The sequence below is a fragment of the Etheostoma cragini genome, chromosome 24 (assembly GCF_013103735.1).
Source record: "Etheostoma cragini isolate CJK2018 chromosome 24, CSU_Ecrag_1.0, whole genome shotgun sequence".
In the NCBI taxonomy this organism is placed as follows: domain Eukaryota; kingdom Metazoa; phylum Chordata; class Actinopteri; order Perciformes; family Percidae; genus Etheostoma; species Etheostoma cragini.
Window position 1 is genome coordinate 10,634,579 of NC_048430.1, and position 25,527 is coordinate 10,660,105.

At 40.0% G+C, this 25,527-nt stretch overlaps 1 protein-coding gene and 1 non-coding gene across 2 annotated transcripts; both read right to left on the minus strand.

The window, feature by feature from the left end:
* Positions 1–47: 47 nt before the first annotated feature.
* gucy1b2 (guanylate cyclase 1, soluble, beta 2) lies at positions 48–20,846 on the minus strand. Its single transcript, XM_034865188.1, has 16 exons — positions 20,818–20,846; positions 18,551–18,645; positions 17,058–17,218; positions 14,986–15,085; positions 13,547–13,719; positions 13,353–13,449; positions 12,621–12,724; positions 12,347–12,448; positions 11,166–11,259; positions 9,819–10,015; positions 8,962–9,085; positions 8,735–8,883; positions 7,351–7,497; positions 6,429–6,583; positions 5,115–5,293; positions 48–236 (listed from the first exon to the last, which is right to left on the minus strand). Exons 1-16 carry the CDS (start codon positions 20,844–20,846, stop codon positions 52–54), a joined length of 2,091 nt encoding a protein of 696 aa, XP_034721079.1. The 3' UTR covers positions 48–51.
* A 1,194-nt stretch (positions 20,847–22,040) lies between these two features.
* On the minus strand, positions 22,041–22,113 carry trnar-ccg. Its single transcript has one exon. It is a non-coding gene; the product is annotated as a tRNA-Arg (tRNA).
* Between the last annotated feature and the right edge of the window lie 3,414 nt (positions 22,114–25,527).

A 25,527-nucleotide genomic window follows, 5' to 3' on the forward strand; every position in this document is an offset into this window, starting at 1 on the left:
TTTCTCTCTGGGTTGATCAGATCCCTGTATCGAGGCTCAGGGGGTTCTCAGTCAGAATAAGACACAGAGTCGGCTTTTGAAATTGCTTGCAGAGTTCTCCTCGTTGGTTTCATATGGCGGAGTGATGTCCCAAGCAAAGGAAGGGAGGGGGTCCAATCGGTTGGAGCCGGGGGTGACGACTCCATCTGATGGTGTGTCTCCTCGCCCAGTTTTCACATCAGGCACTTTGTCAGACTCTAAATGAAAGAGAATTTCTTTAATTTAATGAACCGTTTAACCCACAATTTAAAGTATTACATGTACTACTCCATGTTCATATCCACCTAATACTTTGGAAAACACACATGTTATTTTACTCTGGCATTGCACAATAAATTTAGCATTTACTGCTTCAGCACATCTGAGAAAGCGTATTACACATTTAATGAATAACTTGCAGGCCACTTACACTTTTATACCACACATAGCATTGAAACTTTGATATCAGTAATGTGTTGTAGTGCTTTGGCTCTAGTTTTAAAGGACTGTTTTAAGTTTTGCAAACCACCAGATGACACTGTGCTGATGATTGTGAAGCCCTGGTGCTTTTAATTTTTTGCACAATAACAAAGAAAGCCCCAAAATTTTGTAAGGTTTCATCCACCTTTCACTAGTAATAACCATAAGAGCAGTTTGAAGTAATGGGAGCTGGTTGTAATCAGGTAAATATAACAAGATCAGAATCTGTAACAAAGGTTATGTTATTATAACCCTAGTTCTATAACTAGGCAGAGCCTTCTACTGGATTGTATGGGCAGTACTCCTCTCCAATCCAGATGCAGAAGGCCAATCAGGAACCAGAACTGAGCAGCAGCACAGCATAAAACCAACCTACGCCCTCTTCAATGACGGCATAGGAGTAACAGGGCCTGATCTTAACCCGCCCTCTACTGGAGTCTATGGGGTGAGTGGAGTGGGTGGAGCCCAATGTGTGAAAGCCCTGTAGGTACATAACACCAACCTAGTCTTATTTTGGGAGAACTTCCTCCACTGCGATCCATTGGCTATTTCTTTAAACCAATTGGGAACATCGAGGATATAGACTACACTGACCCAACCTCACTGATCCTGACCAACTAAAGGCTAGTCACCACTCACTGAAACAACTAAGGGGACAACAAGTAAGGGGATCCTGCTCCTATAGTACTCGACAAGGGTAGAGCCACGGCCTAATCTTGCAGAGGTCACATCCCCCAAGTCAATCAAGGACCAGGAGAGCATGTAGGTGTAAATCGGCCAGATTGGGGGGCAGATGGGACACAAGTGGCATAACATTTCACCACAATAATACACTAAGGGGAACCTGCACAATTGGTTTATTTACATTTTATCATTACTATTCAAGCAGTTGCACATTTTTGTATTTCCGTCTTGTTCTTGTATTTTATTCCCATTATTAATTAATGTATATTGCATCTATGTGTATTGTATGATAGTATTTCATTTATATTTATGTTCTGTGCTGTGTGACTGATTTTGCTGCTTTAACACCATCATATCAAATTGTATAGGATCAGTATCTATCTATCTGTCTATCTATCTATCTATCTATCTATCTATCTATCTATCTATCTATCTATCTATCTATCTATCTATCTATCTATCTATCTATCTATCTATCTCTCTATCTATCACCATGTCCAAGAGGTAGAATCATATGAACGGACAAGGTGTAGACCCCCATGCTGGAGTACATTTGTCCATGCAAGCATTTATTTAAGGAGAACAAATCCATACAAAATTGTACTCCAGTAAGTAGGCTGGCCAACCTATTTTTTTACATTGGATAAAGTGAAACATGGTATTAGAGAAGCACACAAACTATCAAATACCAAAGCTCAAAGAAAAAGACATCTTCACAGGTAAGCACGGTAACGATCAAAACAAGTGATTCCTCAGAAGTAGAGGTAAGTGGATGAAAACTCAGAAGGCTTCTGGGCCAGACCGCAACTGGATGAACAATCTGTATCTAATCAATCTATCAAAACGCCATGTCAAAGGTAACAATCATATGCAGCAGAGGTCCATGGCACACTGGCTTTTAGGGTTAAAAACAGGAGGTCCCTCTTCCATGCTGACCTGCTTCAGGTTCTTCACTATTGCTAATAATATCTATTTTGGAGAGTTTGAGAAACAAGGTAAAATGGTGATTTTTAATTGAAACATCAGAAATGGTGAGATAGTGATCTGGTCAAAGAAATCCTTGATGAGACAGATGTTGGTAATGAACAAAGTTTCCATTATTATGGGCACAGGCCAATTGTCAACGCAGGAAAGTGCTGGGGTTTTAGTCGCCAACCGGGAGCTTTGACAGACGGCGGCAGCGTTGACATCTGGAGAGGAATTCTCCCCTGGCCTGGTTGACGCGGCAATGGCCGGGTACAACCGATGGTGTCAATTTGCCAAGAATTATCATCGATAGCCTTGGAAGTATCGTCATCAGCAGGGCGAGCTAGACCAGACCAGTGCCATACAAAAGCACGAGTTTGACGTGCAAATGAGAACCGAGTTGCATAGCGGTTACAGCAGCTTTGAGTACACTTTTAGCAGTGAGGGGAGTTGACCAGCTAATGCGCTGATACAGACCAGATGCTGCGATGTTGTTGGTCAATAGCGGTGAGCAGCGTCTGGACTACTTGGCCTTCCAGAACTGACGCTCAGTTGTTGCACTCCTTACAGACCACTGACTCTGACAAACATTCTCAGACTGTTCCCCGGGATACCATCTCTTGCTGCATCTCGACTGCAGAGTTGGGCCTTGCTGTTGTCAGGACACTCATTATAGCATTTTTCTACTTCAGGGAGATAGAAAAGCACCAGTTTTAGCTGTTCAGGTAAAAAAGGAGACCAGAAATGACCTTGTGTTGTCTGTCTTGTCAAGACCCAACCTGCTGGTGATGACGGAAATTGGTGACTTCAGTTAGTTCAGTCAGGACGTTTTGCAATATTGCAGCAACTTTAATGAAGGACACAATGGAATAGTGATAATAAAGGAGATAGAAAGAAGCTATTTTTGGTGGCCAAAAGGAACAAAGAAATTGAAGAGATAGCCATAAGTTGTACATCTTGTCACAAGGTTCAAAACAATCCTCCACAAGCTCCTTTTCATCCCTGAGAGTTTTCACAGAAGCCATAGCATCGTGTGCACATAGATCTTGCATGTCCATTTGAAGACAGAATGTTTCTTGGAGCTCCACACATTAAAGTGGCCATCATGAGGACAACAACCACATAGAAGACAGGAAATAAATGCATTTATGTAAGCTAATGGAGTGCAACACATTAATTCAGCTCCATACCATCTTGCAACAAACGGTTCTTCCAGACAATAAAACATTCACTAAAAGCATCCCAAGGTCAAGCAACACTGCATCGGGGACAACAAAAAAATTGGCTAAACCCCAACAACGGTCCCCATGCAACGACAAAGACATCTCCGGTCAGCCACCATTTTTTTTATCTCCATCAGCAGTAAAGGGCAATGTTCAAAAGCAACAAGAGAAGCCGATTATGCTCAAAGACCATCAGGTCAAGGTGAAATGTTCCAATTGCAGATGTGGCTGAGGAAGAGACTGAGAAACCAGAAAAAAAAGCTCTCCATGTGAGGACAAAAAGACTGTTGCCTGCTTGCTTGAAGCAGTCAAGCTAGTGGCTGACCCAATTCAACGAGGCTGAATAATCCCCATGGGTACAGTCAGGGGCTAAAGGTAGTCTACGGAGTGGGGTCCTGACTGACCCCCCTGTGATTTCCGCCTATGGCCCCGCCATGCATGGAGTGCAGGGCCATTGTGGTCTCTTCCAGCCTACATTTAGGCTATAGAGATGGACTCACAGAGCCAAGCTGCACGGTGCGTCTGGGACAATGCTTTAATGACACCACCATCTCCAAAGCACACAAACAGCTTGTACGGCGTCCAGTGGGGGCTGAAGGATTTGCTATAAGAGCAGCTGCGGTGCCGTGAGCAACAAGTAAGTGGGGGTGCACTTACACGTCGGTCAGTTCACTCGCTCTCTTAGCCTAAATCCAGTGCAAGCAGTAAGGCTGTCCTAAGTGACGGCGCCTAGTGAGAGGAACGCTCCAGAGGATCGAAGGGATCCTTTACCAAAGCCCCAAGCCCCAATGGCAGTTCCCATTGCGGGGCGGAGACACAGTCCACAGGGCTGACCCCCTGCCAAAAAGCGCCTCACAAGCCTCACAAGAAGGTGGCCCAATACCAGTCTGTCGCCAGAACACTTGTAGCAGGAAGAAGTGGCAACTGAAATGCAGTTTATTAGTGACATGAGACAACCCTCTATCCATCAGAAACTGCAAAAAAGGATAGAATAGAGCTAACAATGCAAGACAGAGGATCTTGCCTCTTCTCCAAACACCAGCGTTGGAACCCCAGCCAGGCAGCCAGGCTGGGAAAGGTTGGCCCAGAGTAAACAGCATGTCTATCGCACCTGCTTCTCGAGAATGTTTCAGGATAGTACACAATCATTTGAATCATTTCTGCATACTACAACATCAACCCGGGGTCACCAGAATTATGACAACCGAGACGAAGCGACGTGTGGCAGTGGGTGTTGCGCCGGTTGTTAGACAAATCCACATCGGCATGTAGGCCTGTTGCACTCATTCCAGAGCCTTTCTGTCAAACGGCAGCACCTGTGGAAGCAGCACCTGTGGAAGCAGCACTTTGTAACGTGGACCCTTCGCATCAACACACTGCCAGATATCTGGCAGAGGGGGCGAAATGTAAGCCAGTTCGCAACCCTCTTTATGGTCCTGTATCATTTTTCAATCCTTAGAGCCTGTCAACCATGAGGTCAACATGATTCAAGCATTCTGCTGCCACCTACCATCTACACTTATTGAGTGCAGCTCACTTTAAATCCCTAAACTAAGATTTAGGTTTCTGGATAATTGTTTTTTTCAAACCTACATTATCTACTTTTACCAGACGTATATTATTCTTCAATATACTAATGTCTGTAAACCAAAACATGTGTTTATTAAAGTGACAGCTGACACCATATGACCCTGGTGACTTTACAAGAGAAATATTTTTTTTACAGTTTGTTCTTTAGCCTACCTTTGCTCTGGCTATGAAGGTCTTCCCTGTAAAGACATGACCCTCCAACCTCTTTTCCCATGATGCTATCTTCTGACATCAACGGGTTCCCCAGCAGGAAGTAAGTGGTCATCTGGCCTTTACCCTTCACCTCAATCTGACCACGCTCTTGTATGTTGAAGCCGGCATCCTTCACCTTACTAAAGGGTGGAAGGGTTGATGGGATACAGAGGGACACAGAAGTGAAATAAGTAAAGTTCTAGGATGAGTGATTACAACTACTACTGTACTTCTGCAAATAGGCACCCGAACATATTTTCACAGCTCTTAAAATCATCAGTTGTCTTTCTTTGCACACAGAGTTTGTATCTACTGTATCTCGATGCCAACACAACGCTAAAGGGGGTTGATTGCGGCTTTATGCACATAAGAGGACACCAAGATTTCAGCAAAATAATAAAACACTGGATTAACAGGAGAAAACCCTCCAGGGTTAGGGTTAGCTAAAGACGAGTGTGAAATATGTCTAATTGCACATGGAGATTTGCAGATAATATGCAGCCTCACAGCTGGACAGCTCCCATGTTTCAATAGAGCCTATTTTGGTTTGGGACCATTTGTTGTTATATGTTATTTTTCATGTGCCAATAATTCGCTATGGACAGTTATGGGCAGCTCCTCTAAACCTTTACCTGAGGTGACGGCATGCAGTCATATCAGGATATTGAAATAGAAAACACTACATGTTTATCCTTCATGTACAGAATAATGCTCCACGAGCACTTAACTCTTATGTTGTCCTTGGGTCAAATTCACCTGTTTTCCTATATCGGTTTTCTACTACCCAAAACAGCATGATTGATTCCACACAATGCTCTTTGGCAAGTACAAATCTCTAGTTTCATGAATTTTGGTGTGTCTTCTTTCAATTTTATAGCATTTGAAAAAACTATTGAAGTGTTTTTGAAATAGTATCGATTAAAAGTTGGCATATTCAAGTCTGTGATTATCCATCAACATACATTCCTCTAGTCTATAATAATTCATAATTTCTGCTTTTCTAACTGAAAGATTAGGTATAATTTCCTATAAACAAGGTTTATTGGCAATAAATTCCAAAAATAAGTTAGTGTTACGTGACCAACATTAAAAAAAGCATCAAAAATGTTGAAAAAAGGGACAAAACTCAATAAAAATTTAAAAAATATATTTTTATAACCTAAATTAACGTTTCCAAAATTGTTTCAGTGGTTCATCAACTCGTAGCAGGGTGCAAGTTTGCCAGATCGGGTAGCGGACCTGTAGTTTCAATGGGACACACACACACACACATACCTGTAAGTGAAAGTACTGAGGTGAATGTGATCAGGGAGTCCATGACTCTCCATCCTGGAGGCAGTGTTAACAGTGTCTCCAAAAAGGCAGTAGCGAGGCATCTTCTCCCCCACCACCCCAGCTAACACGGGACCAGTATGGAGACCCACACGGATCTGAAACATACACCACCCTCAGCACATACATGCTGGCTGGACTAGATCAACACAATATGTGTCAGGGTAGACCTGACACATATAAAATAATGCAGTTTCTTTAATTACACCTGATATTAGTGTTTATAACATTGACTAAATGGTCTTGTTGGGAGAGAACATGTGTGAAAGAATTATGGGATTTTGAGACTTGCTGCCTGTGTTTCGGTAGACATAGTGTATTGTGTTAGTGTATCTTGAAATTGGTTAATGTTAAGTTCTTACATATTGCTTTTCTAGTGCCAACAACTACTCAAAGTGCTTTTCCCCATTCACACACATTGATACACTGTGTCAGAAACAATGTGTGATTTTGAGCATAAAGTTAACCGTTGTGTGTTGTTGCTGTGTTGTTGCGAAACGAGTTTAGGAAAATTGTTAAAAGTATTGAAAGAATTGTTATGGTAATCATGTAAATGAAGACAATGGAGAGTTCACCTAGGCTAACTGCGGATTTCCTGCTATAGCCTAGTCTCCACACGGATAGCCTGGATCCAAACACTTACTAACGCATGCAAATGAGTTGTTTGTTGAAGCAGCAAATATGACTTATAGTTACGTTTACAGTAGTGAAGCCTCTTAGGGGCCATGGTAGTTATCAATGGAGCAAAGCAGGGAGTATGGTGACAAAGTATAAGAGACACATTTCTGCATAAGAACTCCAAGTCCTGAACCTACCAGGATAAACATAAGCTCATAAGCTATCTGACAGGATTCGCATTTCTTACCTGTATGGGTTTGCCAGTTATAGGGTTGGTGACCTCTCTGGCAGCTATCCTCATACCCAAAGCAAAGTTTGCCACTCTGTGTGCATGGGTGTCTGTAGGGATTGGAACGCCACCTACCACCATGTATGCGTCACCAATAGTCTCAACCTTTAGGAAACCAAGTATCCAATGGGGAATTAATTGAACGCTTACTTCTATTAAACATATTGTACCATATTGTGACAAATCTTTAACCATCCGCCATATATAGCATGATGCACCTGTAATCTGAAACATATTAAACACAATTCTGTTACATGTCTATATGAAGACGTATAGCATTAGCTTTTTATCAGAGTTGATTAAAGGTTGTTAAATACCTGGATTTGCTAGGACGTGATGCTAAGGAATTTCTTAAGGAAAGCCCTTCACCCTTTGATTAACAAAGAACAATAAACTTTAAAAAAAAAGCTTTCATCTTATTGTATGCTCATTTTATTTTCAGATTGAAGCTGCAGTAGCTTGGCTTTTTCAGCTAGCAGATATTAAGTCTTTGACTTTTATTTAGATTTCTTCTATTTTTTGTAATAAAGTAATATAGGCTGAACCTAAATGGATTCAATAAAAAAAATTATTCAATAAGGATCATGGTTAACTTTGAAAGGAAAGAGAGATTTTCTGATGAATTTGTAGCCAAACTGGTTATACCGTGATTGTGTGAAAAACCTTGCCATCACCTCCTAGAGAATGTACCTTTGTAGCTAATTACATAAGGTGTACTTTGCAGGGTGAGGGACAAACAGGCCCTTCAAATAGAAGGCACAAATAGAAACTATACACACAAAGTTTCTGAATGCACACAGATAACAAATGATAGAAAGAATAATCGCCTTCAGTACAACAGTGCATTTGACACAATGGGTCCTATATAAAGATCTAAGTGGTGCAAATGTGGTCCCCATCTGAAGTCTCTTTTATCTAGACCTTAGTGGTCCCCTAATACCATCTCTGAAGTATCTTTTATATAGACCTTAGTGGTCCCCTTATGCTGTATCTGAAGTCTCTTTTACATAGACCTTAGTGGTCCCCTAATACTGTATCTGAAGTCTCTTTTACATAGACCTTAGTGGTCCCCTAATACTGTATCTGAAGTCTCTTTTATACAGACCTTAGTGGTTCCCTAATACTGTATGTGAAGTCACTTGAAGTCTCTAGGCAGGCGGGGGGAACGCATATTAATGTTTAAAAACCTCATAAAGTGACCATGTTATGTGATCATGCCATGGGACCTTTAACAACTGCATTAGTTGCAAAACATAACCTCATCTAGAAATATGTATTTCAACCACCACAATATCCATCCTAAACCTGTGTGGGGAAGACAAATGTCACAGTGGGATAATACCTTGTAGACGCCGTGTATGTTGGTGAGTCGGTCGAACTTGGAGTACATGGAGTTAAGCATGTCAACAATTTGGATGGGCTCACAGGCAGCACAGATGTTTGTGAAGGTTACAACATCACTGAACAAAATAGTGCAGACCTCAAACTCCCCTGAAAGAGACAAGACATTTTTACAGGGCAACAGGCAGACATGTAGAGATAGACAGCATGTTTGACTAACAGACTGACCTGCTTTCACGCTCTTTCCATCTTTGAGCTGATCGGCTATGTGGCGTGGCAGCATGGCATACAGCAGAGTCTCTGTCTTCTGTTTTTCAGCCTCTAAGTGCTGCGACAGAACTCTCAGTTCCTCCTATGGACAGAAAGTGGAAGTATAAACCCAGAAAGAAGATAACTACCCATTCTCACCAACCTTCTCACCTATTGTTTTCTCTGAGATGTCTATGTTGTTAGTGACAAAACCATGTGATCAGCGACAAGTTGTCCTCAAGCTCAAAACATCATTGTGAAGCAGAATAGTTGACAAGTCGACTAGTTGACTGCTGACTGTATTCACCCTTGGCCTGATACACTCTGTTTTAGCGTCTCTTTAAGCCTCCCTCCTGAAAAATTGGGCAGCGTTTCTTGGCGTCTCTGCACAATCATTGCATCCAGGGAATGACTGTAACACCACTGTAGCAGCTCTTATACCGATATATAGTATAAGTCGGACATCAGTCCTATTTTTAAAGGCTTGTTTCTGAACATAGAATGTGTGCATTTCTCTGTGGATTGACATATTTAGATACTTTCACAGTATTTCTATAGCACCTCAATGTGCTTTATAGTAAAAAAAGACATGGAAATCTCACATTTTACAATATGGAACTTTTGAGAAGCTACAGCCATGCCAGTGGCTTTGTGAGGCTGGACTTAGACACAGCAGAACTAATATCAGCATGCTGACATGCTCACAAGGACTAAGATTGTAGCATTTCACTTAGACCCTATAATGTCAATATGCCTTTGTCAAAGCTACGTGCATGCCACTCCCCATGAATGTAAATGTCCCAAAACACTGTCCAAATAAGAAGCTTCTTCCCTACTTTTTTCCTCTCCAGCTGGTTGGTGAGCTCCATCTCAGCTAGACGTTGCTGGTTGAGAAGAACCAGGTCTCTGGTGACATCGTGCTGGGCCAGGTCAGCCAGGTGTAGGCCGACATCTTGAAGTTCCTGGAGGCTTCGCAGCTTTGGAGAACACAAGTATAACATACAGCCGAGAGACTCCATCCACAACATCTGACCTACAGATAAATGCAATACAGGTTAACCTATGGAGAGAATGCAGATCATGATGTCATTTTTATATGAAGTATTTGTCTAGTCGATGCTGATGTCTTGTATAAATGTTTCTGTCCTTATGTGCTGAAACTGTATTGTTTTAGTTGTCTGAATGTGTGTAGTCCATATCGATGTCGGGCAAAAATGTTTGCCTGCTGAAAACCAGTTTTTAAACTGAGTCAGGCCCATTTATATTGTAATGTAGTGTTACTTTTTAACTATCCTGTGTAATAAATATGAATGAATGAATGAATTGTTCTGCTTTCCAGATGTCAAAACTCACCCTGGGCATTGATGCCTGTCACTGCCCTTGCTAATAAGGCTGCCTAAATAAGTAAAGTTCTTCTCTCCCCACAATTAAGTGTGTGCGGAACTCCAACTCTAAGGCGGAGACACATTACTGTTGGCCTGTAGACATCTCCAAGTGCATGTTAAGGTACCACTTGAAGGTCAACCTGGACATGTCGACTTAAGAATAAGTTTCTTTAGAGTAAGGGGTGCCCATCCTGGCAATAGTGTGGTGATGTAAACGCTGACAACAAGGTACCTGGGTATGATCCTTGGTTACAATTGGTCACACAGTCACTCCAAAGACCCTGTGGTCGCTCATCTCCGACACATCCTTGTTGTGGCCTCACAGTGGTTGAATGACCACTATGTCCTGCTATGCCCTGCAGTGCCCTTCTATGCCCTGTAACACCCTGCTATGCCCTGAAATGCCCTGCTACGCCATTAACTACTACAACTACTATTTCTAGTCATAGTTCCATTAACTTTATTGTGACTATAATTGCCACTACTCATCAAACACCCAACCGTCAGACAACGCCCACAATGTGTCCTCGCCACTGTCACACTACATGGGGGGGATTTGAGATAACTGTTGTTGAATTGAATTGAATGAATCCCCTATGCAGTCACTGCCCCTTTTTTCACTGCAGTGTGTCTCGGTCATGCTAGCACTTACTGATCTTTTTTCAAAGCTTTTCTCAAAAAGCACTTACTGTAGAAGATGACGACGATTTGGTTGAGTACATTTTCTATAATGGATGTAACAGTGCAGGGATGGTTTGTTTTTACAACTGTATTGTGGACCTGTTTATCAGACCTTACCTCTTAGCTTGAGCGTGATGTGATTGTCTTTGTAGCTCTTCAAGACAAATTGACTGTTGATGAATTTCCTGATGCTCTCTATAGTAAAGGTCACCTGGAGAACATTGAAAGAGGCTGTCAACTATCCAACCAAAGAGTTCAATGCAATTAATAGCATGGCACATGTATATATAAACCATAGATACATAGATTTTATTTTTAGGGAAAAGGCTGGCATTCATCGAGTCCCAACTATCACATAAAGAACTCACAGTTATAATTCTCATTTTATTAAAGAATTCATACTGTAGTATTTACTTCCATATCCATGTCATGTATTATTAAAGGTATACTTTTTTATATATATACAACACCCTCAAAGACAAAATACATTAGATGCTACAGGAGAAACAAACGAAACAAGGGTTGAGTGAAAATGTCATCGCTTGATTCTTCATAAAGCGTTCTCTACGTGTACTCTTAAAGGTCCCATGGCATGAAAATGTCACTTTATGAGGTTTTTAACATTAATATGCGTTCCCCCAGCTTGCCAATGGTCCCCCAGTGGCTAGAATTGATGATAGGTGTGAGCCATGCCCTGGGTATCCTGCTCTGCCTTTGAGAAAATGAAAGCTCAGATGGGTCGATATGGAATCTTCCCCTTGTGAGGTCATAAGGGGCAAGGTTACCTCCCCTTTCTCTGCTTTGCCCAGCCAGAAAATTTGGCCCACCCAGTATTAGGGGACCACTAAGGTCTATATAAAAGAGACTTCAGATACAGTATTAGGGGACCATTAAGGTCTATATTAAAGAGACTTCAGATACAGTATTAGGGGACCACCAAAGTCCATATAAAAGAGACTTCAGATATAGTATTAGGGGACCACTGAGGTCTATATAAAAGAGAAGTCAGATACAGTATTAGGGGACCACTAAGGTCTATATCTAAAAGTATCCAAAGAGCACCATGTAATGGGACCGTAAATTGACCCCGATAGTTTAGACAACAACATTCTTGGTTTGAGACTCACGTGTACTCTTCTGAAGGTCAAAGTGGCTCGGGGCCCTGGACAACCCCAGCATTCCTTTCTACTGCACTCTTCTGTTCATTCAACTTCTTACTGTACTATACTGTGTTCTTCTCTGCTGATTTCACACAATCTTACAATTTCTAAACTCTTGTCTCTGTGTCTGTGTTTTACCTGTGGATGTATGATGGTGAACCATTGGTCCAACATAGCATCTCTGGCCTGGAGACCTGGAAGAAACTTTTGTATGTTCACCCCTGTCTGTCTTATCTTCAGCTGATAGACCCAGAACCCAGAATAGAGACCAGAAACAGAGAAAAACACATTGGTGACCAAAGCAGGTAGAGTTTGAGCCAAATCAAAGATATTTTCAGTGCCAATTAATTTGATATACATACAACAAAACTCTCATGGAGCTTCTAAAGCACACAGACACACGGAGCCTTACATCCTCATCAAAGACAATATGGAAGGGAAAAGCATTGCAGAAAGTGTCCTCTTCCACCCACAGCTTGTTGGGGTAAGATGGACGGAAGGTGCAATGGAGGCTGCCTGGGAAGTAAATCAAACAAACCAATTCCATAAGTTGCAGGAAAGCTACCGTTAAAACATAATTAACTATCAAAGAATATTGTCAGGATCCGGCTGTTCACTTCACAGGAAACAATGCAGCGTGAACACAAATTAGTTTTTGAAACTTCTTTTGTTTATTAATCAATGAAATTATTAGTTCAGCCAGTTTGCCAACAGTAATTAGCTATTTTTCCAAGAATTAAATGACAATATGACTATCAATCAAATCTCTGTGTTAAATACAGAGCTAAAATCGGGACATGTCTAGCTCATTAGAGCATAAGACTTTATGAAGGGAGTTTTTCTTTACTTTATCTTTCTGCTGTACTATAGTTCTAGGCAGTGTCTCTAAAGCAGGTTTCCAGATGAGATTAGTGTGCACAGGTTTTAAAAATGATAACTTTATGGGTGCCTTGATAGCCCATGTAGGCCATAGTGGTTTACTCCTTATGCAGTGGGCCTGGGTTTTACTCTGACCTGCAGCCCTTAGCTGCATGTCATTCCTCCTCTCTCTTCCACTGTCCTGTCAATAAAGGCCTAAAATGGCCCCAAAAATAATCTCTAAAAAACAACAACTTTGAAGTATTAATTTAAGAATACAGTTCACCTTTTTCTGAGGTAACCACAGCTCTGATCAGGTCCCAGCCATGCTTTTTCCCAGCCAGTGACACACACTTCTCCTTCATTTTTCTCAATAATGTCTCCTGGGAAAATCACATAGAGCACAGGTTGGCCAAGAATCCGAAACACTCATAATATACACTAGAAACGGACCATGCACATGGATCCACAGACACCCACCCTTTCAAGACTGGAATGGTCCTGGTCTGTAGTCTTGCTTGCTTGTTTGGTCTGTTTTACCAGAAACACAACATGCTCCTTCTTCCCTGTGCGCTCATCTTCCTCTGATTGATTAAGAACCACCATGGTCACGTTGCTATCAAAAAAATCTCTGGCAACTGCCTCTATGATACCTGCAGCAAGAAAAAAAAATGGGTAACACTTTTAGGTTTTCTACATAAGAGTGACATGACACTGTCATGAAACATGACACTCACATGACACTGTCGTGACACAGTCATGACGCGTGAAACCTAACCTTAACCCTAAAAATAACCATAACTTGTTATGACAAAACCAAATGACACTTACTAAAAAAGCGTTCATAACTGTTTACGACTGCTGCTGGTGAAGTGTGTGGACTCAATGTATATCAGAAAGCCAGTTTCATTAAACTAGGTCAGATTTCTTACTATGGCATCTTGGACAAGTCTGAATGCCATTTTTTTTTTGTCACAGTCTGGTAATATAGACTCTGCTCAATAAAAAAAAAAGTGGAGTACATTTCTTTTCCTTTTTCTACAAATTCCACCCCAGTCTCACGCCAGTCTGTGAAATGGTCACTTAATTTTGATTAATTGATTAATAGCATTTATTAAGTGTACATGTCACGATTTTCAAACGTGACCATTTCACGTTTTTGGCGTCCCTTTTGACGCGCTTGGTCGGGACCATTCGCGTCCCTTTTGAATCTGTTGGGAAAGGTCGTGCATGGGCCAATGGTTCTGTGACATGGGGCAATAACGGGACAGTTAAGGACAAACGCTGGACACGAACCCTACTCTCCTGGGTGAAAATCCTGTATTTGACACACCCACCACCCCGACCAACCTCCCCACGCGGAATTTCCTGCAGACAGAAAGTGTCCAAACCTCCAAATTGTACTCATTCGGAGTGGGAACGGGTTGTAAAGAAAACTGCAGATCAGGAGAAACTAAACTCCGTGTTAAGTGTGTCGCAAATCATGAAAAGGAAAGTCCTTCATGTACTGTAAGTCTGATGTGTGTAGGATGTGCCCTGTCTATGGGTTGCCGAGACACAACACGAGAGTCCCAAGCAACTACGGAGACAGATCACTGAAAACAGTAAAAGATGTATCACATACAACAACATACTTGGCCAGTTGAGAGAGAGCGCGAGAGAGAAAGAGAGAGAGAGAGAGAGAGAGATATTAGTTTTGGCGCATGCCAACCACCTTGCCTGACCGCTATTTATGTGTAATAAGTAAAATACTCTGATTACTTTTTTAGTAAGTAATTAGCAATGATCACCTTTCTTCCCATTTATTAATAGTGAAAAGGTTTGTCTGTGATCAAATTTTTCTTTCTTTTTTTCTTTTACAATTATCAACCTTATATCAGAATCATGGATGTGGATTGAGGAAGTGCGGTTGAGTTTACCTGGTACTATATGGTACAGGCCCTTCCTGTCAGAGTAGTAGTGAAGTAGCATCTCCCCATTGTCGGTCATCTCCACTCGGAAAGATGGTGCATTCATCTCCTTAAAAACAGGTTGCATGGTTAACAGTCAGTTTAAGTAAAACACATACATAAACAAACTGAAACTTGTCTCTACATTGGACAGTTCCCTGTTTTTGAATAGGACAAGTGTCCCCACAGAGGACATATACTGTATAGAGGTAAAAAGTGGACTGCATGCTACTTCATGATGAAGATGAAGAGAAGATGTCTCTTTTCAGAGCAGATCCACACTGACACTTATCTATGCAAATATATAAAATACTGTAAGATACTACACATGATATCATAGGACACCATTGGAGGAAACATTGTTTTTATAACATGTATTTTGTAACATGAAGTGATCCCACCAGGTAGCTAGACAGACATTTTTGTTATATTGTTTTACCTGACTAGTCAGACATCTGTGACCTTAACTTGAATGTTTGATTCTTTTTTTAAATAAGAGTTGCTAATTTATTAATATGTAAATTACTTTAATAATTTGAATGGGAACTCACTGTGGCCTATGTTTTGTATTGTGCAGTTGTTTTTTTAGCTTGAGGCAGTTGTAGAATGAGTATTCAACTTTGTCAAACTGCTGTATATGACAATTATATCATAATTGTTATTACAATAATAATATAAACAGTTTGTCATATAAATATAGTCATTTATAATTGATTTGACACAGAATGCACCGCAAAAGCCTTGCAGATCAAAATAGCTAGCATTCATTTGCCATAGAATGATATTTCTATTTAATGCAATTGTGCATTGTGTAAATCCCTTCATGCTAAATGCAACCAATAATTACAATAACCTGTCACACATATATAAGATACATAACAGTGTATATATTCAATTTCCTCACAATTGAGAGCAATCAAATGCAAATGCTGTCAAGACTGCATTTTACAATTGTGGGACATGGAGCACGCAGGAGACAGACAGGGACAAGAGCCTGTCCATGCAAGAGGATGGGGGAGTCAGAGTGCCGGGTGGTATGGCAAGGGGGAGATGAAGAGGGGACCACAGAGGACAAGGAAGAGCCAGAGAACGGCAAAGGAACAGAGAACCATCAAATGAGATACGGCAACAAATATAGACCACAGCATGTGAGCAGGTCCATGGTGTCGTCAATAGTCCAGACTTCCAGGAGACAAAACAGGTATGTTGTCAAATATTGCACTGCAATAGTTCTTAGGGGGCTTTCACACCTGAAAGTCCGAACCAAGGTTTGTGTTTTTGCATTTAGTAAGTTTTGGTTTCACACCTCAGATATGCAAGAGCACTAAATATCTATAAGTGGCAAAACAGCGTCCAGATGCTTATAATTGATTGGTATGTAGATGGGATTCCCCCTCCTCCAATCAGTCCCTCCTAAATAACGTGATTATGCGCTCACATAATTCAATGCATAATCTGCATAAATTGCTGATTTCTTTGACAATAATTTGGGGCTTGCATGATTTCATAATCCCCACATTTTTGTTGCAAAAATGTCACATGTGCTGTATCTTAGCAGGAAGTTGGAAAATGTTGCGTTTACTTCACACAAGAGCAGCCATTTTCCCCTGTTGCCATGGGAACGTTATGAAGTGATGTAATAAAGCGACAAGACAAACAGTCTTTTTTTTTTAAAGAAAACGTGCTGCATAATAAAGGATTTTTGACCCCAACAATCACAAAAAAATATTTTTTGGATGGACTGTCCACTATCATTATCAGGTGGTTAAAGTGAATTAACCAAAAGTCCTATTCACATAGTCACAAAGCAAACTTATCATTCATTTTGGACCAACAGAGTGTGTCGACCTGATAAAATCCAATATAAACACTCACTATGGTCGGTTTTTGGTCTCTACGAACTCCTGAGGAACATATCTGGCTCTGTTTTTTTGAGCGGATGTGCTGCCCAAAGCACAGCTTTTGTCAAAGTCTGGTTGTTTTCTTATAGGTTTGAGGAGTTGTTGGCAAGTAGGATACAAACCTGAATAATAAAAGCACACCTGATAGGACAGAGCAAGGTAACTGTGGAGAGAATCCAGATTTCCGATGAATTCAATGAGATTTCCCCCCAGCGTCCTCAGCATGGTGTCATAGCCCGCTTGCTTACAGAAGAGAAAGAAATGTTCTCCAAAAAGCTTAAGAAATACATCAGCAGGGACATCTGAAAGAACAAAACACATTTAAAGATCATGTATATAGATATATAAAAATACATAATCATGATCATCAGCTTATCATTTTGTGGTCTGGCTTCCCGTTGCACACCTGTTTATTTTATTACAGCATTGGCAGCAAGCTATTTAATTACACCATATCCCCACAGTATGTAAAGTCTAGATAATCAGACCCTTGGGAGGGGCTTAGGACCCTGTTGGCATGCACTGAATAAACAAATCTTGTCATGTTTTCACACATCTGTTCCCAAGGGTCCACGGCTTAATAATCTTCCAATGTGACTGCCATGTGTGTGTATTAATAAACAATTCATGTACAATGCTTTTTGCAGCTGCTATTTTTGCAAATGTGTAGTGTATCATGCAATGTTTCTTTAATACTGACATGTTAAAGAAAGGGAATTAAATTGCACAATTTTCTGCCAAAAACTAGATTTTTATTTTTTCATGTCAGTGATTGTGCGTGCAAAGACCGAGGGTCAGCTGGTTGATTTCATTGGGGACATTGTTAACACTTATGTCACACGCACACACACACGCGAGTTCACACCTGGGAAACCTACATGCTGCCATGATTGGTTCTTTTTGTGTTATTGTGTGAATTCAAACTCACCCTAGTTAGCCACACAATAAGACAAACAAACTAACCGATCAAGGCAGTGGTAGACCAGCAACTCCTGTGTTCTGCTTGGTAAAATTACCGTATTTATCAAAAAAGAGTGGTGGCTTTAAAGAGAGCATCGATGAAAATAAGCGCCGTCAGACTAGGAGCAGGGGCAATTGTAGTACTTTTTTACCTTAACTTGATCCCGGCACCCCTAAAAAATAATTATACTTTACATACGGTAACCTACCTACAAGTCTGTCAATATCTGTTTTTCCATTGATAGATATTTTCCCAGTTATTCAGTATTTGCACAAAACCATTCCATTTGTAACACAACCTCACATTTGTAGTAGTCTAGTTCTTATCTTTAAACCAATCAGAATCATCATGGGGGGGCTTAACGCCGCAAAATACTCGTGTGTAGTTTTCTCAGAATTGTTTGTGTCTTTCTAGTTACATAATTCAGTTTTTCCCTCCATAATGGTCCAAAATGATGTCAAAATGCACAATTAACACAGTATTTGTTCACCCTCTGCCTGATACACTCCATTTTAGCACCTGTCTCTTTAACTGGCCGCCTCCACCACCCCATCAGATTCTTCTACCTCATCAGAATCAATAGCTCCCCATACCAGTGTCTGGACTCCATGGGGTCATGTAGACACAATTAAAAATTATAGTAAAAAAATTAAAAAGGAATTTGCACTCTTACCCAGCAGTAAACAGGCCTCCTGCACCAGGCTGAGGGTTAGGATATCGTCATAAACCATATATGTCATGAAGGTATCCTGGACGCCTGGTAGAGAGCTATGTAAAAACCATTAATAAATTAGTACATTTGTCAAAAATTATAACAATTATCATCTCTATCCTGACAGCCATTGCTGTCCATTACAATTCATTGGGTGTATGTGCCCAAACCTCAGTTTGTCCCAGGTCTCCTGGCCAAACTTCTCTATCAACAGAGACTGGAGGCAGCTGTTGATGAACCCGTACTGCAAACAACACACACACACACACACACACACACACACACAAACACACACACACACACACACACACACACACACACACACACACACACACAAACACACACTTAATCTGGTTACCCACTGTGCAATTCAAATGAAATGTCACAATAAATCAATTCAAAAAGCATGCAACAGCACTGTCATCAAAACAATACAAACTTACTAAATAAAATGATAAGGTCCTGTAGGGATTTAAAGCCCTTCCATATAATGTTAATGCATCATATATACAATTGCAAGCAACATGTAGACAACATTCAAAAATACAACAATACTTACAGAAAATATATAAAATACACAGAAAAGGATTAGGGTGATAAAACATGTGATAAAATGTATTGAGTTGTGAGTTTAAACTCAGAATTCTGAGAGAAAAGTCAGACTTTAGTTTCAAATAAAGTCAGAATTCTGAGTTAATTCTGAGAAGAAATTCAGAATTCTGCGATTAAAGTCAGAATTTTGACTTCAAACTCACATCTCAAATACTTGTTTTCACATGTGGACCTAATACTTTTCCGCACAAATATAATACAGCTACAACTAACACAGTAATTTCCAATAGAATTCTGCTTATCAACCACAACTACACAACTTTCTTCTCAGTAATTTGTGTTTCAGTCCAACGACATATAAAAATGTCTTGAGATTTCTTTTTGCTCATACAGTTGTTGCAGCAACTTTCTGTGGCTGAGTTTTAATTGTAACATGCCAAGGGGCTGCAAATGAAAATGAGTTTTAAGCTGTCAGTACATCAAATGGTAGCATTTTTGTTTGATATTGTACACGGTCCCTTAAGCAGATGTCAACGAGGCCTCATTCCCACTTGTGCACTTCCTATACAATAATACTATTTGGTGATCACAGGTGGATCTCAGAGAAAAGAATAAAGCAACCAAAACAAATGATCCAGACAAAAATGTGGACTTTGCACACTGGGGCGTGACGAATAAGCGACTAATAATCAGCTGCCATGTATACATATATATGTATTTTTTGTTGTTGTTATAACTGCTTACACTTTTCTGTTCCCTGTATCCGTCTTTTAATGTCTGTAAAGCAACCTTGAGTGCCTAGAAAAGCGCTGTTAAATAAAATGTATTATTATTATTATTATTTCGCATTGAAACTATTCGTACCAACAGTAGTTTGGGTCAACAGAAGTACATTTCCAGGATCCTTCCTCTCTCTGTGTGTTGCCATTCACAAACTTTGTTCAAAATACCGAGTGAATCAAACTCTCTTAGAAAACAGTTACACGGTGTAGCCGCAGACTGTATCTAGCACATGTTCAGGGCTCTTATTGTGAAAGGTAAGATGGGAAAGAGTGTCTCTGGTTGTCAAGGTTGAAAGTAGTAATAAAGTTTGTCCTCAATACAGCCTGCTGTTGTTGTATTGTGATTATCATGACACATTAAAAACAACATGATTGAACATTGAACACCTGATTCAACACTGACGCTTGACTGATAATTTATGGTAAATGTCTTTTTATAGCTAAAGATTTTAATTGTTATTATTGTTATTATTGGTGTTATTATTGTTATCTTTATACTGTCTTTTTCTTTTTCAGTACTGTATTCTTCTTGCTAAAAACTGATGCTGGAAATTCCAATTCCCTTGCAGGAGTCATTCCGAAAGGATCAATAAAGAGAAGTCTAAGTTGATGTCTTTGTTGGTGGTGAGGAATCACCCAAAAAATGTAACTTGTTCCGGAAAAAAAAGAGGAGACAGAAAAGATGACAAAGCTCTGTACAGGACTGATTGAGCCGACCTGAAAAGTGGTATTAAGAAAGCCAAAGCGGAGGAGCATGGAGTCACCTGTCCAGCAACAATATATGGAAGGTGGGGCGGGGCGTACAAGACATCACAAACTACAGAGGCTGTTGTAAAATCAGCCTCAATCATCCCAGTGCCAATGAAGTCTACTATCACCAGCCTGAATGATTACCATCCTGTGGCTCTCACCCTGGTAATCATGAAGTTCTTTGAGAGACTGGTTCTTCAGCACCTCAAGGACTCTCTCCCCCTAGGCTTCGACCCTCATCAGTTTGCATATCACGCCAACAGATCCACAGAGGATGCCATCGCCGTAGCTCTCCACTCCGCGCTGAGCCACCTGGAGCAGCAGCAGAGCTACGTCCGGATGCTCTTTGTGGATTACAGCTCCTCTTACAATAGAATCATCCCCGGACATTCTCATCACCAAACTGGCCACTCTCGGCCTCCCCCCTCTCACATGTGCCTGGATAAAGGAGTTTCTCAACAATCGGCCCCAGATGGTGAGACTGGGCACCCACCTCTCCTCCACTCGAGGAGACGAGGCAGCCTACAGAGAGGAGGTCCTGAACCTGGCAACCTGGTGCTCAGGGAACAACCTGGCTCCGAACACCAGGAAAACAAAGGAGATCGTCGGCGACTTCAGGAAGAACCACACCCACCCAGCCCCCCTGTACTTCAACAGCGAGTGCTTGGAGAGGGTCTCGGCTTACTGAGCGTCCTCAGGAAGTACAACCTGGACTCAAACCTGCTGCTGAACTTTGAGAGCCTTGCTGACGTACTGCATCACAATCTGGTACGGCAGCTGCTACATGTGCATCAGAACAAGGACTAACAGACTCAAGAACAGTTTTTTTCCAAAAGCCACAACCACTTTGAGCTGAAATTGTGGCCAGGTTGGCTCAGTGGGTAGAGCAGGTGCACATATGTGTCGAGGTTTGTTCCTTGATGCAGAGGTCTGGAGTTCAAATCCAACCTATAACAATGTCCTGCATGTCTTCCCCTTTCTCACCTAGCTGTCCTGTCAAATAAAAGACCAAAAAAAACCAACTTGGAACTCACACATGCACTAACCCCCCAAACCCTGGACTTTTCTCTACCCACCAACTGTTTAATACTTTATACTTAATAATATTAAAACTACAGTGCAACCCACGTGCTATACATACTTTATACTGTTGATAATACTGTGCAATTTTACTATTGTGCAATATCTATATACTGTGCAAAATCATAACTACACACTGTATTCACAATTATACTCATCATTGTTGTTGGATTTTACGTACAAGTTGGCACTGGAAAAGGAGCAGCATTTAATCTCTCTGTACATGTGTTTAATGACAATGAAACATAATCTATTTGTGATATATTTAACCCAAATACAATGGATCTCGACCCAGGTGGGACTTGAACCCACAATCCCCAGCTCCGGAGGCTGATGCCTTATCCATTAGGCCACTAGGCCCTGTAGTTCTTTCGGGGTCATATCAATCACATGATCAAGATCACATGGGTGTTGCATCATTACCGGGAGTAAAATACTCAACTTTTCATGAGCACATTTTGTAGCTGAATCAAAACTCTGTGTTATTAAGCGTAAGAAGTGAAGAATTTTCTCAACCTATAAAGGAACATTTAATCCTTCACAGCATCACACACTGCATATAACATTCATATTCAGAGTCACCAATTTTGGATTGACTAGACAGGAGGTGTGAATAATTTAAGTAACTCTAGCTGTGACACAAATATAGTAAAAAGTACCTCTTAATAGCAGTGGAGTAGAAGTACAAGGGGCATTCTCAAGTAAAGTACATATGCCTCAAATGTGTACTTAAGAGCAGTCCTTGAGTAAGCCCCCAAGCCCAGAAGTCCTGGGAACGCCCCTGCCTGGCATCTATCACGTACGCCATTGTTATTTGAAACAATCATGACCGTTACACACCTAAACCACGCCCGTATCGGATGCTGATTGGTTCCGTTCGCTGGCAGTTCAGCCAAAAGCATTCCAAGATGAATATCCGTGTGATGTGTGATCCTGTGATTTTCACGAGAATCCAGCTGCATGGTGAGTGTTACAGTAATAACTTCACAAGAGATTTGGGTGGAGATTACCAGATGGTCTAAATTGTGAGCATGGTCGTTTCCACCATTAAAGGGTTACTGCCGTTTTTTTTCCAATCAGGACCCTATTTTCCTTTATTATTTCTTTTAACTCAAACTCATTGGCCTTGGCTCATTTTCTGTGAAGAACAGAAAATACCAATGACTGCACACGGTCCACCCCCGCCTTCACATGACTATTACATACAGTATGAGGTGTTCAAGTCTAATAATTGGGTAATAATAACTATGAAACTATGTTGTCTTTCTGCACACAAAGTTACAACATTGTTACATTTCAAGCACTTTTACCTGTTCTGATCAAGGAAAGCACCAATAATGATCCAACATCTTGTTTCTACTCTTGTTTTTTTTTAACCTTTTTTATAATTAAATTTCCTTGTTTTCCCACGAAAAACGATAAGATGATCAAAAGTGATCTCACAGGGGTAAATGGCAAATATGAACAACTGATAAATGATGTATGTATCATTGGTAATAGAGCTAAAGTAAACATAAGTAATTTTAAATAAATTATCATGGCTGTATTGATTTAAAGGCGTATTAACGTGGTGGATCCACCAGACCCGGGAACCTTGGCTGTGTAACAGCAATATGAACCCCACACAAGGGTAAAATTGGCCATGATTATACATTTGAATCTCATTTAGCCGTCTTGGTGTCCTTGGGTCAAACTGACCCGTTTTCAGTTCATTTTTTTTGTCCCAAAAAAATGGGGCCCTCGAACTAAGCGCTGAAAAAAAATGTCATTAAAAATATCAAAAAACTCACCCACAACATTGAAAAAGTGACAAAAATGTGGGAAAAAGTGGTATTAATGTTGAAAAAACTTTTTTATTTCATGGTTGACGAAAGCCAACACAAGGGTTAAGTGGCTTTGAAATAGTATTGAGTAAAAGTTGACATATTCCAGTCCGTGATTATCCATCAACATCCATTCTTTTAATTTCATTTTAAATTATTCCTAATTTCTGCTTTTCTAACTCAAACATTAGGTATAATTTCTTATAGCTGAGGTTTATTGACCATAAATTCCAAAAATAACTGTAATAGGTTAGTGTTACGTAGGGTTGAAAACGTCAAAAAAAGTGACAAACATTGAAAAAATGGGACAAAAACGCACAAAAATAACACAAACAAAAGTGTTGATTTTCTATTTTGACAAGAAGAATACACAAGGGTTATTCTTGCTGATTTTGTATTTTATTTCCTTGTTATATTTCTGGATCTAAGTAAAAAGAGTATTTCACATTTTGCATTGTTGCATCACCCACTAAGGGAAAATGTGCGTAATATTGGGAGTGGTCAGCTCTAAGTGGATTCTTTTACTAATTTCTGTTTTGACTGAATATATGACAAAAGATTTTCATAGGCCTAAAACCTTTTGTGAATTGAATTTGAAATATTGCTGATTTAGTACTTCTGTCCTAATTATGCATTTAAATAAAAGTTCAACTCGGGTACATCCACAAAAAGAACCCAGATTACATTGTTGTCTTCCCGTCAACATTGAAAATCCTCACTTACGTTTTTGTTCAATTTTTTCAATGTTTGTCACTTTTTTTGACGTTTAATAATTTGTAACACTAACTTATTAACTTTAGTTTCACAGTTATTTTTAGAATTTATGGTCATTAAACCTCATTCATAGGAACTTATACCTAAGGTTTGAGTTAGAAAAGCAGAAATTAGGAATCATGTAGACTAAAATTAAAGGAACGTATGTTTTATTGATAATCACAGACTGGAACATGTCAACTTTTACTCAAGACTATTACAAGACCACTTCAATGTTTTTTTTCAAATGGTATAAAATTGAATAAACGCCCCAAAAGTAATGAAAGTAGAGATTGGTACTTGCCAAAGAGTGTTGTGTAGAATCAATCATGTTATTTTGGGTATTTAAAAAGAACACTGATATAGGAAAACGGGTCAATTTGACCCGAGGACGATATGAGGGTTAAGAACATGCAGGTAAACTACATTTGGCTTCAAATTTGACACCAAATAGAAATGGCTGAGATGTCATTCACAGTATTGCAGGGTCTGATTTTCAGGAGAAAATATCTGTACCCCCACTCACAAAAAATCAACTACAAAAATATTGTTGCATCCTTTAGCCCCAATCACAACCTAAAAACATGCAATACAAACACATTTGATGGCAAAATCCGCAGTTATTTGCCATGTGACATCTTTAACATTTAGCAACAATGGTTGTTATTATTAATTAGTGTTCCCACAAGTCTTATATCTGTTAAAATATGGAGACATACTCACCATGTCTGTGTCTGATGTTATCCTATTGAATTCTTCGCCCACAATGGTGCATATGTAGAATTCACTAACTACTGCTTTCTCTCCTTCTCTCCTTCTCTCTTTCTCTCTCTCTCTCTCTCTATACGGAAATGACAAAGAAGCCTACAATGACCACTTGGGAGTGTCTCCAAAAGCAACCCAATCATACACGATCATATTCAAATTTCCAACTTTACAGCTGAAATATAAACATGTACTATGGAGCTAGATTAGAAAAAATTTAAAAGTAGAAAATAAACTATCTGAGAGAAAAAGTTATAACACTGATAGCAAAAACACTGAGAGACAAAAACAAATTATTTTATCACACCATTAGCAAACTTCCAAATAGTAACATTTGAGACTAAATAAAAATTTGATTTTTTTTAAAATTATGTCTGAGGAAAACAAATCTCTAAAAATAAATTTTTCTATCTTTCAAATATATATATATATA